This window comes from Metopolophium dirhodum, chromosome 7 (genome assembly GCF_019925205.1).
Source record: "Metopolophium dirhodum isolate CAU chromosome 7, ASM1992520v1, whole genome shotgun sequence".
Lineage (NCBI taxonomy): Eukaryota > Metazoa > Arthropoda > Insecta > Hemiptera > Aphididae > Metopolophium > Metopolophium dirhodum.
Window position 1 is genome coordinate 22,093,973 of NC_083566.1, and position 20,812 is coordinate 22,114,784.

The following is a 20,812-nucleotide window of genomic DNA, read 5'->3' on the forward strand; positions in this document are numbered from 1 at the left end:
AATTAATAATGTGTCGCGTGGTATTGGTATATAATTATTTGTAATTTTAATTAAGCTACCTAGTTTTATATGAATTTATTCGTGTATACTGTTAGTAGCCAGCCGGTATATTAGTTAGGGTGGTGCAGGGGTGAAGCACCTGCTGGTCTTTATTCTGGTTATTTATTTAACCTATAGGTACATACTGACATACTGTATACCCAATTTATCTATCAATTTTTCAATTTTTTGTCCGATTAATATCTTTAATATCTTACAGTGATGTATTGTAAAAAGGTTAAAAATACACTCTGCATAGTATTATAAATTATTATTTGTTATTGATGTGCAGTCGAAAAGGCGAATACGCCAGCGAATCGTGAAATACTGAAATTGTGCTCAAATGAGTTTTTTCTTAGATAAATGTGCGCAATATTGTTGTAGACAATGAGAAATTGTACCCAGGCGCGGACTGGTAAAATAGGGCACGGGATGCTACACAATTTAAAGGACAAATAACAAAAAATTGTTGGGGAAAATTTAATACATGTAGATTATTTATAAAATATTAATATATTTTATTTTGTTTTAAAAAATATTGAATATACGTTAAAAACGTAAATAAGTACCAATTTACAACTAACTTTCAATCAAAATTGTACAATATTATAGATTACTAGTAGGTAATCGTAAGTTGGTAACAATCTGCTGTTCATTAGGTGTCTAGAGTCTTTAAATATATAATAAACAATATTAGGAAAATGTATTTTGCCAGTTCGCTCCTGTTTGTACCCATTTTTAAGTACCGCGAAGACAAAATTACTCAAAGTTATCTCATTATGATATATCATATATATAATATATAATTTTTCATTTTTGTCCATCTGCAGTGGCCCGATACAGGCCTAGTTCCAACGTTTCACAAATGATTCAACTATTCGAGTATAAGTACTGCGCATAAAATAATATGTGTAGGTAGTAGGTATATACGAATTAAAATAGCATATCAAGTTGGCTTATTTTTTTTTTCTAAGATATATTTTGACGTTTTGATAGAGCAACAAATTTTGATTGGTTATAAACACGTGGTGTTTCTATAATGTTTCAGCTTCACAACCTTGCGCCAAGTGCTGTTGAAATAGTAGCTGTATATTATGCTTATACTTAACAACTTAACAATCAAAGAAGGTTATCCAGTCAACATATCAGGATTTACTGTTGTTATTAAAATTGACTAATTATTTTGCTTTTTGTTTTTCTATTTGTTGTACAGTTATAGTTATGTAAACACGGAGAAGTTATTCAATTGTATTTTATTAACAATTGTTCAAAACAAAAAATTTCAAAACAATAATTATATTTCTTTAAACTTTATAACATTATATTATTACATAATGATAATACATTATACTTTAAATTACCAAGTTGATATTTACCTACTCACTTTAAGCTGTAAGCAAGCTTGTGGTGAGAAAAGGGAGTTTATAAATGTATATAGGTAACAATAACTATAGCCTATAGGTTTACTGGTATAGTATATAGTAAGTACGTACAATAGTTGTTGTGTAATAGAATTTAACGTATATATTTAAATTTTCAATTTCAATACCTAACTGTTACGTGTTAACAATAGTAATAATACTAATGATATTGTTAATGAGACCCTAATAAAATTACCGCATGTATAGCTGTGCCGCTGTATAGACTATAGAGGTACCTACATATTTTTGTATTAATTTAAATTATAATCAATGAATGAATTGATGATTGATTGAAATATAATTGTATCCCTCTATTTATATAATAATTCCCCATAATCCACCAAATAGTTGTTGTTGGTTTAATTATTAATATTGAGTTGCCATTATTCTACTAATTTTGTTTTAAACGTATTATAAAATTAAAAATTTTTTAATCGTGTACATTTTAGGTTTTATAGTTTGTGTCTTTTTTTAATTTAATTTTTCTGACCGTCACCTTTTTGGAGCATTAAAAATGTTTTGATTTACAACTTTCAGGATGGTTTATGGAACTAAATTGGATCTTGTTGGTATATTAGCGAGTCAAAAGAAAAACATTACCAGACATTTTTAAAATAACTGGGAAAAACAAAAAATAAACAAAGGAAAAACAGGAATTTGTACTCAAAAAACCAATTTTTGACATAATCGATTGTTTTTTTTTGTAAATCAGGAATGAATAAAATATGCAGCGACTTCAAATTTTCACAAAATATTCATAAAAGCATTTAATAGTTCATGACCCAAACCATACGAGATGTCCAGCAGGGACGATGTTATTTTTGGCCACCTACGAATATAGGCCACATCCGCATGAAAAAAACCCGCCACCTCATGGCCAAAGAAGACCCACCCTCATGCCCTACTTGTGGAACACTCATTACTCATTATGGTCAAACATAATTTATTATACTCCTCGAATGTTACCAGCTAAATTAAATACGCATCAAACAGGAACTACCTGATTTTCCCCTATATGAGATACTTGCACCCACTCCCGAAGTCCCGAGACATCCAAAAAACTAAAGAATTTCATCAATAAAACTGCAGAACTCCGTCATCTTATTAAGAAATATTACCTGGAAAACAATGTACTGCAAGTATAAAATAGTAATTAAGTAATTAATTAATGTAATTTAATAAAGTGCAATGTGAAATTCAACCAATTATTTCAAATGTAATGATAGCTAATAAACCTATTGCAGTTGATGCCTTAAAAAAATTTACTATAAAAATTATAAAAAAAATTGAGCGCAATAATTCCTCAAATATTTTTTATGAGCGCCTGGAGAATAAATATTGATATTCACTACGCAATAATGGGTATTCGTCCAATATGCTATCTACCGCACGTTTGATGGTTTGGTATGCTATCTACCGTAAATATTTTATCTACCGTCATTTTATGTTGGTTTAGTATGATAAATGCAGTATTGCTACTTGTGTAGTTATGTATACAAATTGCTGACCACTCCGAGGAATGATTCGAACAAGTTATTTTGCAGGACATGTCTCCAAGGAGTTTCTATGGTTCGTGTCTCGGCACCAATTTTTGGGTCAGTGAAATTTTCCGAATGATTAACCGTTTTATGGATAAACCCGTGTTCATTTAAAGTAGAATAGGAAATATATTTTATAGGAATATATAGTAGTACCTTGTTCAACTTCATTTAATATAATTGGTAGTAAGGTATTTTGCCTTTGAACTTTAAAAATATGTCTCTCTCAAATGCAATCATGCTTACAACATAAGCCAAAAATCTATGGCTCTTGAGTTTGTTGTCCATAATTTAAATTATTTATTACACAGTATTCATCATCTTAATCATCATCAGACTTTTCCTCAGGTTTGCGATCTCCAAGATATTATTATCTTCCACGATTATATTTAATTTTATCTTAGAACAAGGTTTCATCTAAATCCTTTCATGCTTAATCTAGATTACGAAATGATAAAGTATATTATGATACAATATTTACTGTAGATGTCTTATTAAACTATCATACAATTATGGTAGATAACATATTTACAGTAGATAGCATATTGGACGAGTACCCAATAATGATTTGTTATAATTCAAAAAGTATTAGTCGTAGAAACTTAAGACATTCCACTAGCTGCGTTACCTTCATAAATTATAATTTCCCATACTCAATGAAATTTTTAAAATATTTAGACTAATATTTTATGCTATTTATCATAGGTATCATAGTAATAGGGTCCCGTTTTACCTTACGGAACCCTAAAAACAATAAATAACTATTTTAGTTATTTTGTTGTAATTCAAAAAATATTATTCGTAGAGACCTTAATATATTAATGGACGGTATACGGGCATGTTTGTTCGTCGGGTTTTTACAAGATTTTAATTTGTAAGCTTGTTATAAACATTTTAATTTCCAATATTTTTCTTAGGTACCAACCTATCTTGTTTAAACATATTTTAAATATAAAAAAACCTACGTAACTTGTTTTAATTTGAATTCCTGCAGTACTAAAAAATGTTAAGCAGTCTGCAGTAATGGTAAATCTCATTTTTTTTTTTATCGCATTTAGCATTTCTTAATTTTATGATAATGAAAATATGATGTAAATAAAGGTAGATATTATACTATTATTATTTCGCAAATTTATTTTTATATATACCTTAAATGTTTTAACTTTTTCAACTTGATATTGATAAAACTTCATAAATTACTTTGTATAATATTCTACCATTGCCTATACATGGCTACACAAGGCATGTCATATATTTCCTTATTTTATACTTTAATATTTTATCCGTTACAAAATATTTTTAGGTTGGTTTTCTACAACACTGGTAAATGGTAATATCATCACAACCAAATCGATTATAATATCTAATACCTTTCTGCAGGCTACCTATTTATATACCTTTGTATGCATAGTATATGACTGTAATATCTCTATATACATCGACTTGTACTTATTCGGTCTACAAATTAAAATACAAAATATGAAACTATATTATATTGTTAATTCATCGATATAGCCGATATAGGTACTTATGGAAAAATAGGTCCACGAGAAATAATAATATTACGTGTTATTGAGTCAGATTATATCATGCCTTGGCCGGTATATATACATATTATTATTATGCTCGTATACACCGGGACCGCTATATAGACGCCGATTTATCTGTTTTCAATGCTAACGTGAATGACGCCGACGACGACGACGACAATTAATTTTACGACGAGCAAGATGAATAAAATAAAATAAATACCTCAACACTGTGGGATTGTGGGAAACCAGTGTCCAGCTATACTATGATATTATGTATACTGTTTAACGAATGCCCTCTGTGACTGGGTGACTTGAGCATAAAATGTGTACAGTTGAGGACCGTGTGGTATATATGGTGGATGTTGGGTAATCGTCTCGTCGTATTATTAATTTATATACTGCTCTGCTCACCTTGGGGCGAGCCGGTATTGTACACGGGCACACGGCAATATATATGTGTGCTTAATATACCTATGGTATTATATTTAAAAAAAATACAAATATAATATTACTCGTTAAAAATGAAAGCCATAATAAAAAATATGTTAGGAAATCGGAAAACTATATTCAATAAGCTCGTGGTCAACTTTATATTAAATAAATATTATGTCCCACTATTCGCAGTACCTACTTATAGTTGTGATAATTAATAACTATATGGCTATATATTATCATTTAACAATTATCACAGTTCGTAATCATAATTATTGTTATTATAGTATTTTACTATGGACTTATTATTGAGTCTTAGGTACGAGGTACCCATAAATAAACAAGCTTCGCTTTTAAAAACGTCCAGAAAAGAGGGACACGATTAAATACGATTACGCTGTGGCCTGTGGTATCATCAGTTTTCTACTTTAGTCCATGTAATATATACGATATACCTATTAAGAATTATTTATATTATTTAATACACATGTTTCGAAAAAATACTTTAATACTAAATTAAAACAAATAAAGTATAAACAATGGGAAGTGGTCTAAAGATGCGATTGCAGGTAAATACATTTTAAGAAGTGAAAATAAAATAAATAAATAAACAAAATAAAACAAATAACTAATTTTATATAATGGTATATATTATGTATAAAATAAAATAAGTGGATGTCGCTCTGCTGTACAGTAGGTTACAAGTGGATCACTGTAATGGATGGTGTTAAATTTGAATTCAATGATATAATATCATTGTATGAGAAAAACGATTCTGAGCGAAAACGGTCAGTCAGCCTATGATTTTACCAAGTATATTTGATGATATTATTGTGAATAAAGTAATTTATATATAACCTATTTACTCGGAGCCTTGTTTTAAATTTTCAATCTTTAGCCATAAAAGTTAAACATTTTATCCATTTATAACCACAAAATAATTAATAAATTATAAATTTGATAAATGTTGTCAAAATTTGAACTTTAAATGCTTATAAAAAAAAATTGTGCCTATGTATTTTTAATATTTTTCAACTGCTATTAGAACGATATATCAGGAGCCTTATATTAAATTTTAACGCTTTTTTACCCAACAAATAAAAATTTATTGATATTTATAGAAAAAAAAACTAAATAAATTGAAAACTGACAATGTCCGTAAACAGCTCAAAAAGAGTCAAAATATTTTCAAAATGTTATGGTGTATAGAAAATGTTAATATAAACATTCAGTGAAATTTTCAAGTATCTACAGTCATTCATTTTTTAATTACAATAAAATAAGAAAATTGTTACATAAGAAATCGAGTAAATATCAAATGTTGTAAAAATATAAATTTCAGACGCTCATAAAAATTTAATTTAAGTTTCTTCTAGACATTTTTTTTTTTGATAAAGGTAGACAAACTTATGAGTAATCTTATATTACATTTACAAATCTTAGATTTAAAAAGAAAAATTTTTATGAATTCTCATCAAAATAATTTGCTATTTTTCGTGATTTTTCCGTATTTTGTCAAAATTTGAACTTTAAATGCTTATAAAAAAAAATTGTGCCATTGTATTTTTAATATTTTTTAACTGCTATTAGAACGATATATCAGGAACCTTATATTAAATTTTAACGCTTTTTTACCCAACAAAAAATTTTTTATCGATATTTATAGAAAAAAAAACTAAAAAAATTGAAAACTGACAATGTCCGTAAACTACTCAAAAAGAGTCAAAATATTTTCAAAATTTTATGGTGTATAGAAAATGCTAATATAAACATTCAGTCAAAATTTCATGTCCCTACGGTCATTTGTTTTAGAGTTACACCAAAAACCAAAATCGATTTTCTCGAAAACAGATTTTACGTAAAAATTCCCGTTTTTCCTTAATTTTTCTTTTGTTTTTCACGTCGCTTGTGACCCCCCAAAGTACCAACTAGATTCACTTTCCTATCAGAAAAGTTACTATTGAAGAAAATCCAAGCACTTTTACTGTCCTAAAAGGTGATGACAGACACAAAAATAAAAAAAAAAATAAAAATAAAAAATAAAAAATAAAAAAATAAAAAAAAAAACACACATCATTGTAGAATCAATACATTCATCGCTTCGCTCAGAATCTAAAATTGAAAACTGACAATGGCCGTAAACAGCTCAAAAAGAGTCAAAATATTTTCAAAATTGTATGGTGTATAGAAAATGCTAATATAAAACATTCAGTGAAATTTTCAAGTATCTAAATTCGTTCGTTTTTGAATTACAACAAAATAAGGAAATCGCTACATGAGAAATCGAATGAATATCCAATGTTGTAAAAATTTGAATTTCAAACGCTCATAAAAATTTAATTTGATTTTCTTATAGACATTTTCTTTTTGATAAAGGTAGACAAACTTATGAGGAATCTTTTATTACATTTTAAAACCTTAGATTTAAAAACAAAAATTTTTACGAATTTTTAACTCAAAATAATTTGCTAATTTTCATGATTTTTCCATATTTTGTCAATTTATGAACTTTGAATGCTTAGAAAAAAAAACTGTGACTAAGGATTTTTAATATTTTTCATCTGCCTTTGAAACAATATACTAGGAGCCTTCTATTAAATTTTCAAGCTTTTTTAGCCAACAAATAAAATTTTATTGATATCTTTAGAAAAAGAACTAAAAAAAAATGGAAAATGAAAATGTCCCTAAACAGTTCAAAATAAATCAAAATATTTTGAAAATGTTATAGTGTATAGAAAATGCAAATACAAACAACCAGTGAAAATTTCAAGTATCTACGGTCATTTGATTGGTGTAAAGTTACACCAAAAACCATTTTCAATTTTGTGAAAAATCAATTTTGTGTAAAAATTCCCGTTTTTCCTTAATTTTTCTTTTGTTTATCTTGTCGCTTGTGAAAACTATTGGGAAATTTTTACTTTTGACCCCCCAAAGTACCAACTAGATTCACTTTCCTATCAGAAAAGGTACTGTTGAAGAAAATCGAAGCATTTTTACTTCTCTAAAAGGTGTCCTCAGACACAAAAATAACAAAAAATAAAAAATAAAAAAACACACATCATTGTAAAATCAATACATTCATCGCTCCGCTCAGAATCTAAAACTAATTGGAAAAAGTCCAGGGCTATCCGCAGATAAATGAAATCAAAAATATGTATGATTAATTATAAATGTATGCGTTGTATTGGAAGTTGAAGACTGCAGTCTTATTCGAATCAAAAAAAATGAATGAAAGATAATGATGGGTGGAATTATAAGTATTAGGTAAATCGTATATGCCACTTACGACTTTCTAGTAATAACTAATAGGTTGCCAGGTTTGGTGTTTTTTCACCTGAACTGGTGATTTATAATACCTACGTAGTCTGGTGGCTGAATTTTTAAATAGACTGACATTCTTGTTGATTCACATTCATTGTATTTAATAATTTAATAGTTATTATTTAAAATATAAAATTATGTAAAACAATTTTTTGTGAAAAATGTGAACAATAATTTTAAATAATGTATAATGGTTCATAATGCCTACTGTTGAATTATCTCCATAGTTCAAAAGAAATATCTTTACCACGATATCGTGACGTATACTGTATGTTGAATTACTGTTTTATTTGTATGAATACCAATACAATATAGTATTGTTAAGAGGACACTACACCGAAATGTATTGTCTCTGTCTTACAAGTGCGTAACATAGCAAATTTTACGCTCAACAGATCACGTTTAGCTCCGTTAGTTTATCAGTTAAATCAGAGTGAATTTAACTCTAGAAAAGGTAAGATCATTATCTAGAGCATCTCATAGGATTTGTATTATATTTTAATTTTAAAGAGAGTTATGAGTATTTTAAAATTGTAAATCTCAAAATTCCTGTTTGAGTACCTTATTATAAGATAATAATTCTAAGTTTGTATTTATAATTACATAGGAATATTGGATACAAACATAAAATATAAAACCATTTTTATACAATCCAACGTATTTAGCTATATTTGAAGAACAGATTTTTTTTTTTTTTGGGGGGGGGGGAGATGATTAGCTGACGAATCAATTTCACACATGTCACATTTTATTATTTGCAGGGAGTTGGGAGCGTGTAACCCTATGACTGTGACACTGTGTGAGGGGACGAGTTTCCACACGAGTTATTTACTTGATTTTCTATTAATTGTATCCATAGGGCATAGACGATAGACATATTATTAATAAATGGCCAACGGGACGCTGATAAGTGATTATTGTAAAACCAGCGTCATAATATCATAATCACATGTTCAATTTGTATTTTAAATTTAAATTGTGTACACAGTGCAGAAGCCAGATGTACCACGTAGGTACCCAACGGTAGGCGTGTCGAACTTTAAATTTAAATACACAATGCGATGAACTATACGATTGCTCATTAGGTCTTCACTATTTTTAAACCATAACAACGTTACACAATAATAGATATTACTTATTAGCGAATAGTGGGGCAAACTAATAACAAAGTTGTGGCCTTGACGGCTTGGCACTACTGTTGTATAATATATAGTAGTTGTACTGTTGTAGTGTCGGGGTCGCCGAGGGAATACGTAGAACTGTAGAGTGTAGAAGTTCGACAAATTTAATTGAAGGCAACCAGTTTTTACTTCGTATGAGGTCCCCCCCCCGTAAAGATATCCGTCATATTATTTAAATTTTAAACTTTTAAAGCTTAATCTACAAGTGAGTGGTGGAGGATCAGACTGTAATAAGCATAGGTGCAAATAGCCCAATTTCTTGAGGGGAATAAAGCCCTATAATAATACAACTGATATATAAATGATATAATATGCTCAATACTAAGTGGGTAGGCACTGACTTTTTAATCGGGTGCACTTGGTAGACATTTGGAGGGATTAAGTCCCCCCCAACCCTCGCTATTTGCGGTAATTGTAATGACCACCTACCCAAATGTAGGAACTTGTACCATAGAATAGAATTATGCTTGTACCTATCTACGATATCTATACGACTATACACGATTTACATTTTAAATATCACGATTTAATCGATTAGCGGCCATTGGGATTTCTGTCTTCTGACCATAATGCATGGGATAATATTAAGTAATAAATAATAAATTATTGTTTGGTAGTAAAATTAAAAAAAAAAACTGATAATTTTACACGTCACGGTGTAGTATGAACCGTGTACACTGCACAGAACATAACTATCTGGTTCCGAGTTCTGACGGTCACAACAGCTGATCGATTAATGACCTCGTTATCATTCGATGGATTATCATTTATTAGTATTTAGTTGTTAAACAAAATAAACAAAACTCGGTAGGTAACAAATAACAATATTGAACACCTACCTACCTATTCCACGGACATTGTAGTCACTAGACAGTAGACAGTCTCCTCTCGGCGGTCACTAGTCAGTAGTCGCCAGTCTGTCGTACCTAAAATATTATTGTTTGGCTTCGAACTTCGAAGGATTTCTTGTGGGGCGTACATAGGTACTTGTAACGTTTTATTCCCGGGACGACGACGTGCCTATAGAAGAAGCTATTTCAAGTACGTACTCAATTTAAAAATAAGGTTTCATTTTTCGTCAGTCCTAAAAATTATTTTAATTTAAATTGTCAAAAGCAGGCTTGTTTTAAAAAAAAAATCGTGTTAAATTAACCCTAATGTTTGTTTTATTTTGACGCACAGGCTCTTGAAATGGCGACTAGATTGTGTTCAAAATGTATACAATCCAAACTGTACACTAATTATTTAAATTTATCAAGAAACTTGAGTAAGTAAAGATGATTATTAAAGTCCATAGATGATAATTTGGTGTATAACCTTGTCCTTGCATTTTGAAGGTGTGTTGACCCATGGCCATCACAAAAGAGACACTGTTCACCAACGTAATTTCCAGACGTCGCCTAGTTATTGGAATGTAGAAAACTCAGGAACAGGACGCAAGGGTGATAATACAGGTCATACGGGAATCGTTTGTCCAAAGTGCACAACTGCCAATTTAGAGTTCTTTTTAAGTAATATATTGACAACATTTAAAAATTATTAAATGCAAAATATATTTTATGTGTTTGTCCTGTTATAGCTTCTAATCGATTTTTGAGATGTCAGCGATGTTATCATATATTCAAAGTAATTTCTGCTGAAGAAAATAATTTAAAAGATGTAACAGAAGAACAAAATAAATATAAACCACCACCAATTCCAAAAGAAGTGAGTAATTATTTCTAGAATTATTATTTATCATTATTGTAGTACATTTATTATAGTACCTGCTATTGTAGAATTTACTAACATTATATTATAGTGTTTGACATTAGTGTAATCATTTAAAATTAAAATTAAAAAATTATTTTTGGTTGAAGTTGAGTATAAAGTTTTGATTTTATGTATTCAATCATGCCTAAAATTTATTTCAAAATTTAACTCATAATTTGTCAATTATTTTTATTATGCTAAAGTTTATTTTCATATTATTTTGATAAAGTTAAATTTATGATGAGTCTTTAGTTATGTACGTAAGTTTCAAAGTTCAGATATGTAATAATAATTAAGAATAATGAATAAAGTATTTTGAAATATAGATATGAAGATATTTATAATTAGATAAATACTGTCGTAATAATTGTGTTTGGTTCTTAACTAAATTAATTATTATTTAATCCATATATTTTAAATACTTTGTTCAATACAGATTTTTGTGAACCTTAATAAGTATGTGATTGGTCAAGACTTAGCTAAAAAAGTGTTAGCTGTGGCAGTTTACAATCATTGTAAACGTATTATTCATAATATTACAACACCAAAAAAGAATGATGTGATTGATCAACGGTTACTAGATAATTTACAAAATTCAAGAGGTAACAAAATATGAATGATGTGTTTATGATTATATACAAATACAACTTTGTTTTTATAAGTATACAAATTAATTTATCTATTTATATACAAAAAATATTAATAAGTACAAGGTCATTTAAATTTTATACAATAGAACCTCTTTATATTGAAATCGCTCTGGGCCAATTGATTTTTCGGATTTTTTCCCAATAAAAGAAGAGAGACTAAAATATGCAGGATATAGCCATTTGGGTTGAACGGAACTGATGTTATTGTTCGTTATTAGAAGATTTCTGTCTTATAGGGCAGGGATGGGCGACTCAATGCTACTAGAAGGCCAATTTTAAATGTGCAAAAATCTAGCGGGGCCAGAGTACACGGAAAGCAAAAAAAAAACCTAATGTTAACTATACTCCTTTAAATAATATAATATAATTTACATTTAATAATTCAATACTAGATAAGCATTTATATCTACGTTTTACGATAAACATTATATCAATTTTAATGATTTTTTAAATATAATAAAATGAAATACAAAAAAATCTTAACATTTTATATTTTGATAAACTAAATTGAAATGTAGCACATGTCAGTGAAAAATGATACGCGGCCTGCCAGTTGCCTATCCCTGTTATAGGGTGTTAATTATAAAGAGGTTGTAGTGTAGTGCTGTGTTACTATAACTATATATACAATATAATCATATAATTCTTACTATTTTTTTAAATACACAATTTAAATAATGATGTATGTTTGTTTATAATATGATAATATGATATACTTAATTTAAAAATTCTATAAATAATATCAAACATTGATGATATAATATTCTAATTTAGAGAATTTATCTAACAACCATATATTTGGAATGCCACAAATGGATAGTACAAAAAACAATCAAGACGAAATTAAAATTACTTCAATATTTGAAGATACACTGTTAGAAAAGAGTAACATTATATTGTTGGGGCCTACAGGATGTGGTTTGTAATTGTTCACCGTAATACTATTTTAGAAGTACAATATTTAAATATATACTTATTATTTAAAATGTATATTTGCCACAGTATAATTTATAAATTTGACTATATTTTAGTTATTTATTTTAATTAGGAAAAACATTATTGGCTCAAACAATAGCTAAGCAATTAGATGTACCATTTGCAATTTGTGATTGTACTAATTTGACACAAGCTGGTTATGTGGGAGAAGATATTGAAAGTGTAATTGGAAAACTCCTACAAGCCGCTAATTATGATGTTGAAAAAGCTCAAACTGGTAATATATAAATTGTAATAATTTATTTGTTCAATATTCTAATATCTATATAAAAATGTGTTTAATATTTAAGATATTAAAAATGAGTATGTCTATGACACTATCAGCACTAATGTGGCTTGAATTGAGTTTTAACATTTTATTTACAATATTCCAAATTAGGTATATTTATTATTTTTAGTATTTTCTGCCTTCTAAAATACTAATTTTACATTTATCTATTAGTTTTCTGATCTTACACCAAGAAGAGTTAGCTTCTCAATATATTAAAATTAAATCTTAGTTATTACTTATAAGTTTAAAAGGACATCACACCCATATATGTTGTCTCCGTCTTACACACGTACAATGTAGACAAAATGTGTTTATGCAGTCTGAGTAGAACAATTTTGGTGTTAGAATGGTTTAATAAAAAAATCTATTACAAAATTAAAAAATGACAATATTTTAGAGGGCAAGACGTTGAGTTTTTTTTTAAAAAATTTAAATTTTAAAAAGTTAAACGTATTTTATTAAATGTTGAAATTTTTGCTATTTCTAAACGATATAATGAATGTCATGTTGGGTATAATAGAAAAAACGCAACAACTTGCCCTCAGAAATATTGTCACAATTCAATTTAACAATAGGTATTTTTACCCTAGAACCAAAATTGAGCAAGTTCCACTCAGACTGCGTAAACATGTTTTGTCTATGTCGTACGTAAGTAAGACAGAGACAATACATGTGGGTGTGACGTCCTCTTAAGTACCAAGTACGCTAGTAGCTAGCTATGTTTTCAGGCATTATATTTTACCAGTCATCTAATTTATTACTCAAAATTGTATTATATATATTATATAATTTCATGACATAACTGAATGTTATGTGACATAATTTGTATGACTTAATCATGTATAAGATTCGTGGTTAGATTAAAAACATATAAACAATGTAATACTATTGGGTCAAATCAATGCTAACAATGCATTATGTATCATAATGCCTATGGATTATTATTATTCTATTGTTTTAAAATTTGTGAATAAAAACGATTAGGTATATTATATTAAAAATAACAATTGAAGCAAATGTTTGAAGGTTGTGAAGACATTTTTTAATCTATTATAATATCATCTGTTGTTGGAACTATAATTTGGTTGTTTATGTTTTCTAAACATGATTGAAACACTTAGTTTCAATAATTGGTATATAGTCTTGTTTTCAGGAAATAATGTAAATATTTTATCATAGAATTAAACATTCAATTTTTGAAATGTTCTATTGTTCACGATTCAGGAGTGCTAATAATATTATGGAATATGGATACAATTATTTATGTTTAGAAATTAATTTATGTATTGTAAAATATTTTTTACAAATGTATACATCATGTTGTGCTTAGAAATTAATTTATATATGGTAAAATATTTTTTACCAATGTACACAATATTATGATTGTGTATGATTTATTCTAATCTTTAGATCCTTATATATGAGTATATTGTCTTTAGCGTCTTAATTTTTAGTTATTTTTTCTGAACAACTGACAAGATTCTTTTTGTTGCCATCAATCGATCAGTTATGCCGGTTACATCTATAAATATTGTTGTATTTGCTGAATAGTGAATAGTCTTATGCTTACTTGATTTACCTGAATGTTGTCAAGTTTTATCTATATAATTTTATAAACTTATTTCTAAAATGTTAGAGTGGAATATTAGGACTTCCAACATTTTCATTCAATATAGTATACCAATGTAAATATATGTGTAGTTTTAACTGTTTTAAGTATAGTGATATTAAAATTTAAAATAGATTATTTATTTCTGTATTGAAAATTTATGTCTAAAAAATATTATTTATATTTTTTTTAATTTATCATTGTTTAATAAAAATGTGGTGACTATTCTCAGAAACTATCTAACAATTTAAAAGAAATCTCTATTTATAGTATTTTACATTAAGTCTAAAAGCAATTTCTTACTTGCTCTGCTAGGAATTCAAAAATAATTACAATATTAGTCAATTTAATTTTTTAAGTTATTTATGTAAGACAATACATATTATCAAATATGTATACAAATACGATAAAGTAGGTAGTACTTATTCATAAATACTATTAATATTATACATTTTATAATTCAATATGATAAAAAAAATGTTTTAGGTATTATTTTCTTGGATGAAATTGATAAAATCGGTGCAGTGCCCGGAATTCATCAATTGAGGGATGTTGGAGGTGAAGGAGTCCAACAGGGAATGTTGAAAGTAATTTTTAATTTTTAATCGTTAAATACATTTAATAAAGTTGTTTTAATAATGAATACATTATACATTATTTATACATTGATTAATCAATAATAAATGTTTTACAAATAAATTATTTATGTTTATTTGGAGTTCTTTGACGATAAATCTGTTTTGATTTAATCTCTTATATTTGACAAATGATTTTTAGAGGTGTTCTCTGGCATATATGAAAAAAAAAAACAAATGTGTAGTCTAATTTTTGATTGTGGTATTATTAACTTTATCCCTACCTTCTCCAAAAAAGGTTTGATTACTCAATAAACTGGAAATTTATGTTATAAATAATATATCTATTGGTTAATTTAGGCATTAATTAAGAAACTAAATTTCTAATAATTTATTATCTCAACATTTTTTTATAAATATACCTTTTACATTTTTTAAAAAGTAATAATTTTGGTAACATTAACAAAAAAAAATATGTACTTTACCCATGGGCTATGCACTGTCATTTTTATATATAGATTATTCTCAGAACTTATTATACAATAAATTGTAGAAATTGTTATAGGATCATTATCAAGAATATCATACATTAGGTATACTCATCAAAAATGTTATCAGATTTATTTGTTAGTCATTATATACGATTCATTTTTCCATTCCTTTCTCAGTTGATATACAACAATGACATTGATTAAATTATATTATTGAACAAAATAATTGTGAATCTAATAAGATGGTAGATAGGCTGAATGTATCGTTATTGATAATAATGAGCTAATAAATACCTTTCTCATCACAATTGGACATTGTACTAGGAAAATAAATCAGAAAAAATTACCATCACTAATATACAGCTATTATAATCTATTTTATAATACTTAGGACCGTTCTCACAATGTCCGGTTAAAGTTAATCGACACTTTACCGGACATTGTAAGAATGGCCCTTAATACATAAACTATTTTCAAGCATATAATATTTTTATTGAAGTTTTTGTCTCTTTTTCCATGGCAATTTGCAACAAATTCTTATTTTTAAAAACCGTCCTTTTATGATGTATTTTTTATGTATTGTAATGCTTACAGATGTTGGAAGGTACTGTTGTTAATGTACCAGAAAAAAATACCAGAAAACTTCGAAATGAAACAGTTCAAGTTGATACTACTAATATCCTGTTTGTTGCTTCTGGCGCATTTACTGGTCTTGATAGACTTATAAGTCGCAGGACAAACCAAAACGTAAGGAACGAAATAGCTTATTCACATTATACTGTCTTAAATTGAAGTTAATTAATTAATTTTATTTATATTTTTCAGAGTCTGGGATTTGGAGCAGAAATTAATAATGAAATGGGAAGTAGTAGAGCTGCTGCTGAAGCCGACCGTGTTGCTTCAACAACTTCATACACTGATATTGAAAAGGAAAATGCTGAACGAGATGGACTATTAAAAAAAGTTGAACCAAGAGATTTAATTCAATTTGGAATGATACCTGTAATTAATAATTCATTTATTATTAAAATTAATGTGGCATACCGAATAGACTTATTGATGTGGGTAGATTATTTATCTTCTTTAAAAATTGATTTAAAGTGTTATTTGAATTTCAATATATCATATATATATATATATATATCAATATATCGGAGGGATGCTAAGGTCACTAAGGCGTGAAGTAGCCGCCCTCGAGAAATATGGCTAAAGGTCTAACAACCCCCGGGGGAATGGTCTTATACTCCCCGTCACACAGTGGTTTACAATATCATTTTAATATTTTTTTTTTTATATACTAGAAATAATAATAATAATAAAAAAGTCTGAGGCACTAGGGAGCTGCCGCGGTAAAGGTATTGCATAACAATTTATTAATCGGAAATATTTTATTTGAGACTTTTTGCTTAGCAACTGGTTAGACTGTAAATAACAAAAATAACAATAACATCTTACGGTCACGCTTTTACGTTCTGAAAATTTTTTTACAGTCACCACGCCAGGCCCGCTATAAAAGCTATACAATAGCTTAAAAAAACCATTTCTCAATTACATTACATTTTCAGTTAAATTGTTGATAATTTATATATCATAGTTATTCAAAGTAAATTATTCACAAATTCCTTGAAATAACAGAACATTTTAAATCAAATAATTCTCATTGAGTTCAGATTTTAAATTTATGTAAAAAGTAATATGTAGAAAATAAAATATATTAACTTTTTTAATTAAATATAATTTTATTTAATATCATTAATTTTAAAATGCCCGTCCCTAGTCTCTATACCAAATTCTAAATCATGCCAATAATGATAAATGTTTAACAATTTTAATTTATATTAGTAAAATATTGCTTTACGATTGATAGAGTTTATCACTCATCAGTACTTTAAAATTATTTATTAAATACTTGAATATGTAGGTATTATACGCAATTTTCAGTAGGTATCATTAAGTATTTTATATGCTTTAAATAGCCAAATCTGAAAAAGGAATCGGTCATTGGATAATGTTTTTGTAAGGTCAAAAGTGGGTCAGGTGGAGATATTAAACAGTAATTATTAAAAGTTTTACAATAATTCATAAATTATAATTATTATAAGTGTTATATCATTGCTCCAGTAATTTGATCGAAACAAAGGTTCTCTGTCATGAATTATGTGTAGTTAAAATATTAATTTTAATAAAATTAATGTTTTATTCCAAGTTTTTTAATATAATATATTTTATTCATGTTAATTTTTTTACCAGGAGTTTGTGGGAAGGTTTCCAGTTTTAGTTCCATTCCACTCTTTAAATAGAAACTTGCTTGTACGAATTCTTACCGAGCCAAAAAATAGTACAGTTAAACAATTCAAATTACTGTTTGGATTAGACAAAGTTGAATTAACATTCACGGATGAAGCACTTAGAGCGATTGCCTCACAAGCCCTAGAAAAAAAAACAGGTGCTCGAGGATTACGAGCAATTGTGGTAATATTTCATTCTAAATTCTTATTTTATACAATAATGTGAACACTGAATAATTAGTAACTCAAACTTAACATTTACTAACAAAATACCATGAATATTAAATTCATTAATTATTTTAATTAAATATAATATCAGTAGAATTACTGTCTCGGCTTATTTGTGTCGTTGACTAAAAATGTGCTTACATACTATAAATTGCACTTTACTACTGCACTGCTAACTGTTAACTTTATCAACTGTGTAAATATTTCAATAATAATTTATATGACATTTTACTTACAATTTCTACAGGAATCCATTTTGTTGGACCCAATGTTTGAAATACCTGGATCTGATGTAGTTAGTGTTCATGTCACTGAAGATGCAGTCAATGGAAAAATGAATCCACATTGTATAAGAGGCCGTCCAATTGATGAAGGAGAAGCCAAAATGGATACAAGAGCTAAAGTTGAATGAATTAACATTGTTTTTAAAAATGTATATTAAATATTGTCAAAAACTACTAAAGTTTGTTAAAAAATGATAAAAACCTTCATTCTAGAAACATCTATTTCTTGTTAAATTAATTTTGTTTATTTATCATTAAATTATTTTAATATTTAGGTTTAAAATGTTCTGTAAATTGCATTATAAGATTATAGGTACATAGTTTATGTATTATTTGTGATACTATATGAGATATAAGTATTCATAAATAAATCAATTCTTAACAATAATATTTATTATTATTTTCTTTAGAATATTTAGTTATATTATTAAATATCGACTTATTTTTGGATATGTCATAACCATCGATTCATATTAGGTATGTTGTATACTTGTGTCACTGATTATAATTTATAAATAATATTTACAATATTTATAATCAATGGTTGTATGTATAGTTATTATTATTATGCAATATTAATATTTATTGAATTTTAAAAATAAATAATTTTTTTTCAAAGGTCATAAGTTATGAAGCACCATTTGTTTAACCCTTTCACTACTCTAGACGTACTATTACATCCAAAATATTTACCCCATTCACTGCTCCAGAAAGTGCCACAAAAACCGCAGGGGCAGCCAGGGCAATATCCCTGTAAAGAGGTAATGCCCCAATGCCCCTATAAAGGGGTCCCTTGGTTTTTGGTTCCAGGGCCCCGCCGTCATATAGGTCATTGCATTATGTTCTCATCATGTTCAATTCAAATTATTTAAAAGTTATTGATGAATATACACTAATTTTTATAATTTTACTGTGTTATTATATTTTATCAGAACAGGGCCCTCCGGTTTGCATACATTTGCGCTTCCGAGTGACCGAGTGTTTAAACAGACGATCTTAACCCGTTCCTAAGAAAACCACACGACCACACGGGTCGCAATTTGCGTACTATTCAACTATTGGGACAATATTATTATGATTATTTATAGATATAGTGATATTCTCAGAATACATAATTTGAGATGCGACAGCACCGCTTGTCATCCACCCCACCGTTCGCCATAAGAAATTGCAAACTACAGAGAAATTGAGGAAACTTTATTGGCTGATTGGTAAACACTCCGAACTAGACCTTACAAGTCAGAAAACACGAGATGAGGCTAGATCAACACACCAATCCAGCAGCAATTCAACTAGGTACTTGATAACTCTCAAGACATAAGGCGTATCAAACGCCGAAGACTATAATGACTTTAGACTTAGTATAAAATATTATACCAAGGCCGGGACCTCTCCACTGGGAGTGATAACCCAAGCATGTTCTTGTATATATTACTAAAATATTTATTCATTAATGTTTAATATTTATGTAAACCTCTAAAATGTATTGTTAAAGATCATTGAAACCTTGTAACTTATACTGTACTTAGCAGAGCGACATCCACTTACCCACCTTTTTTTTATTTGTGTTTGCGTACACAATAAGTAGTAGATATCATACATGGATTTTCTTCAACAAGTATCTTGTTCGATGGGAAAGTGAATCTATTTGGTGCATTCGGGAGGTTAAAGTTTAAAATTCCCAATAAGTAGTTTAAAAACGCCCGAAAAAAAAAACAAAATTAAGGAAAAACAGGAATTTTTTCGCAAAATTGATTTTTGATAAAATCTATTTTGGTTTATGGTGTAACTCTAAAATAAATGACCGTAGATACATGACATTTTCACTGAATGTTTATAATTAGACATTTACAGTCAAGTATAACCCATATAGAATAATAATAGCCAATAGTTATACTCCGGTTATAGGTAGGTATAAGTGTATAACAGAATTTATGGTAGACAAACCGTAGAGGTCCTCCATGACTGGTATGGTTGCCGACCACAGACCTATAAACTAATGGACGGCGCATAGAGAGAGAGGTCAGGGGTACGATATAGAGTAAAAGAGTAAAGAGAACGTGAGGGAAATACAGTATTAGTTTCCATAGACGATAGACATGTGATTACCCCCTTTATGTTCTTTCTCTCTTTTCTCTCTTCGTTCTTCGTTCTTTCTTTCTCTTATATGATTCCCGTGCATTGTTGGCAGGGCGGAGTGGAAT

The 20,812-nt window shown here is 28.1% G+C and overlaps 1 protein-coding gene across 1 annotated transcript; it reads left to right on the plus strand.

The window, feature by feature from the left end:
* The first annotated feature begins 10,240 nt into the window (after positions 1–10,240).
* On the plus strand, positions 10,241–19,228 carry LOC132949265 (ATP-dependent Clp protease ATP-binding subunit clpX-like, mitochondrial). Its single transcript, XM_061020060.1, has 12 exons — positions 10,241–10,505; positions 10,647–10,731; positions 10,802–10,975; positions 11,044–11,171; positions 11,653–11,818; positions 12,641–12,784; positions 12,915–13,079; positions 15,229–15,329; positions 16,403–16,555; positions 16,634–16,810; positions 18,059–18,280; positions 18,572–19,228. The coding sequence occupies exons 2-12, from the start codon at positions 10,656–10,658 to the stop codon at positions 18,734–18,736; spliced, it is 1,671 nt and encodes a 556-aa protein (XP_060876043.1). The 5' UTR covers positions 10,241–10,505; positions 10,647–10,655; the 3' UTR covers positions 18,737–19,228.
* The last annotated feature ends 1,584 nt before the right edge of the window (positions 19,229–20,812 follow it).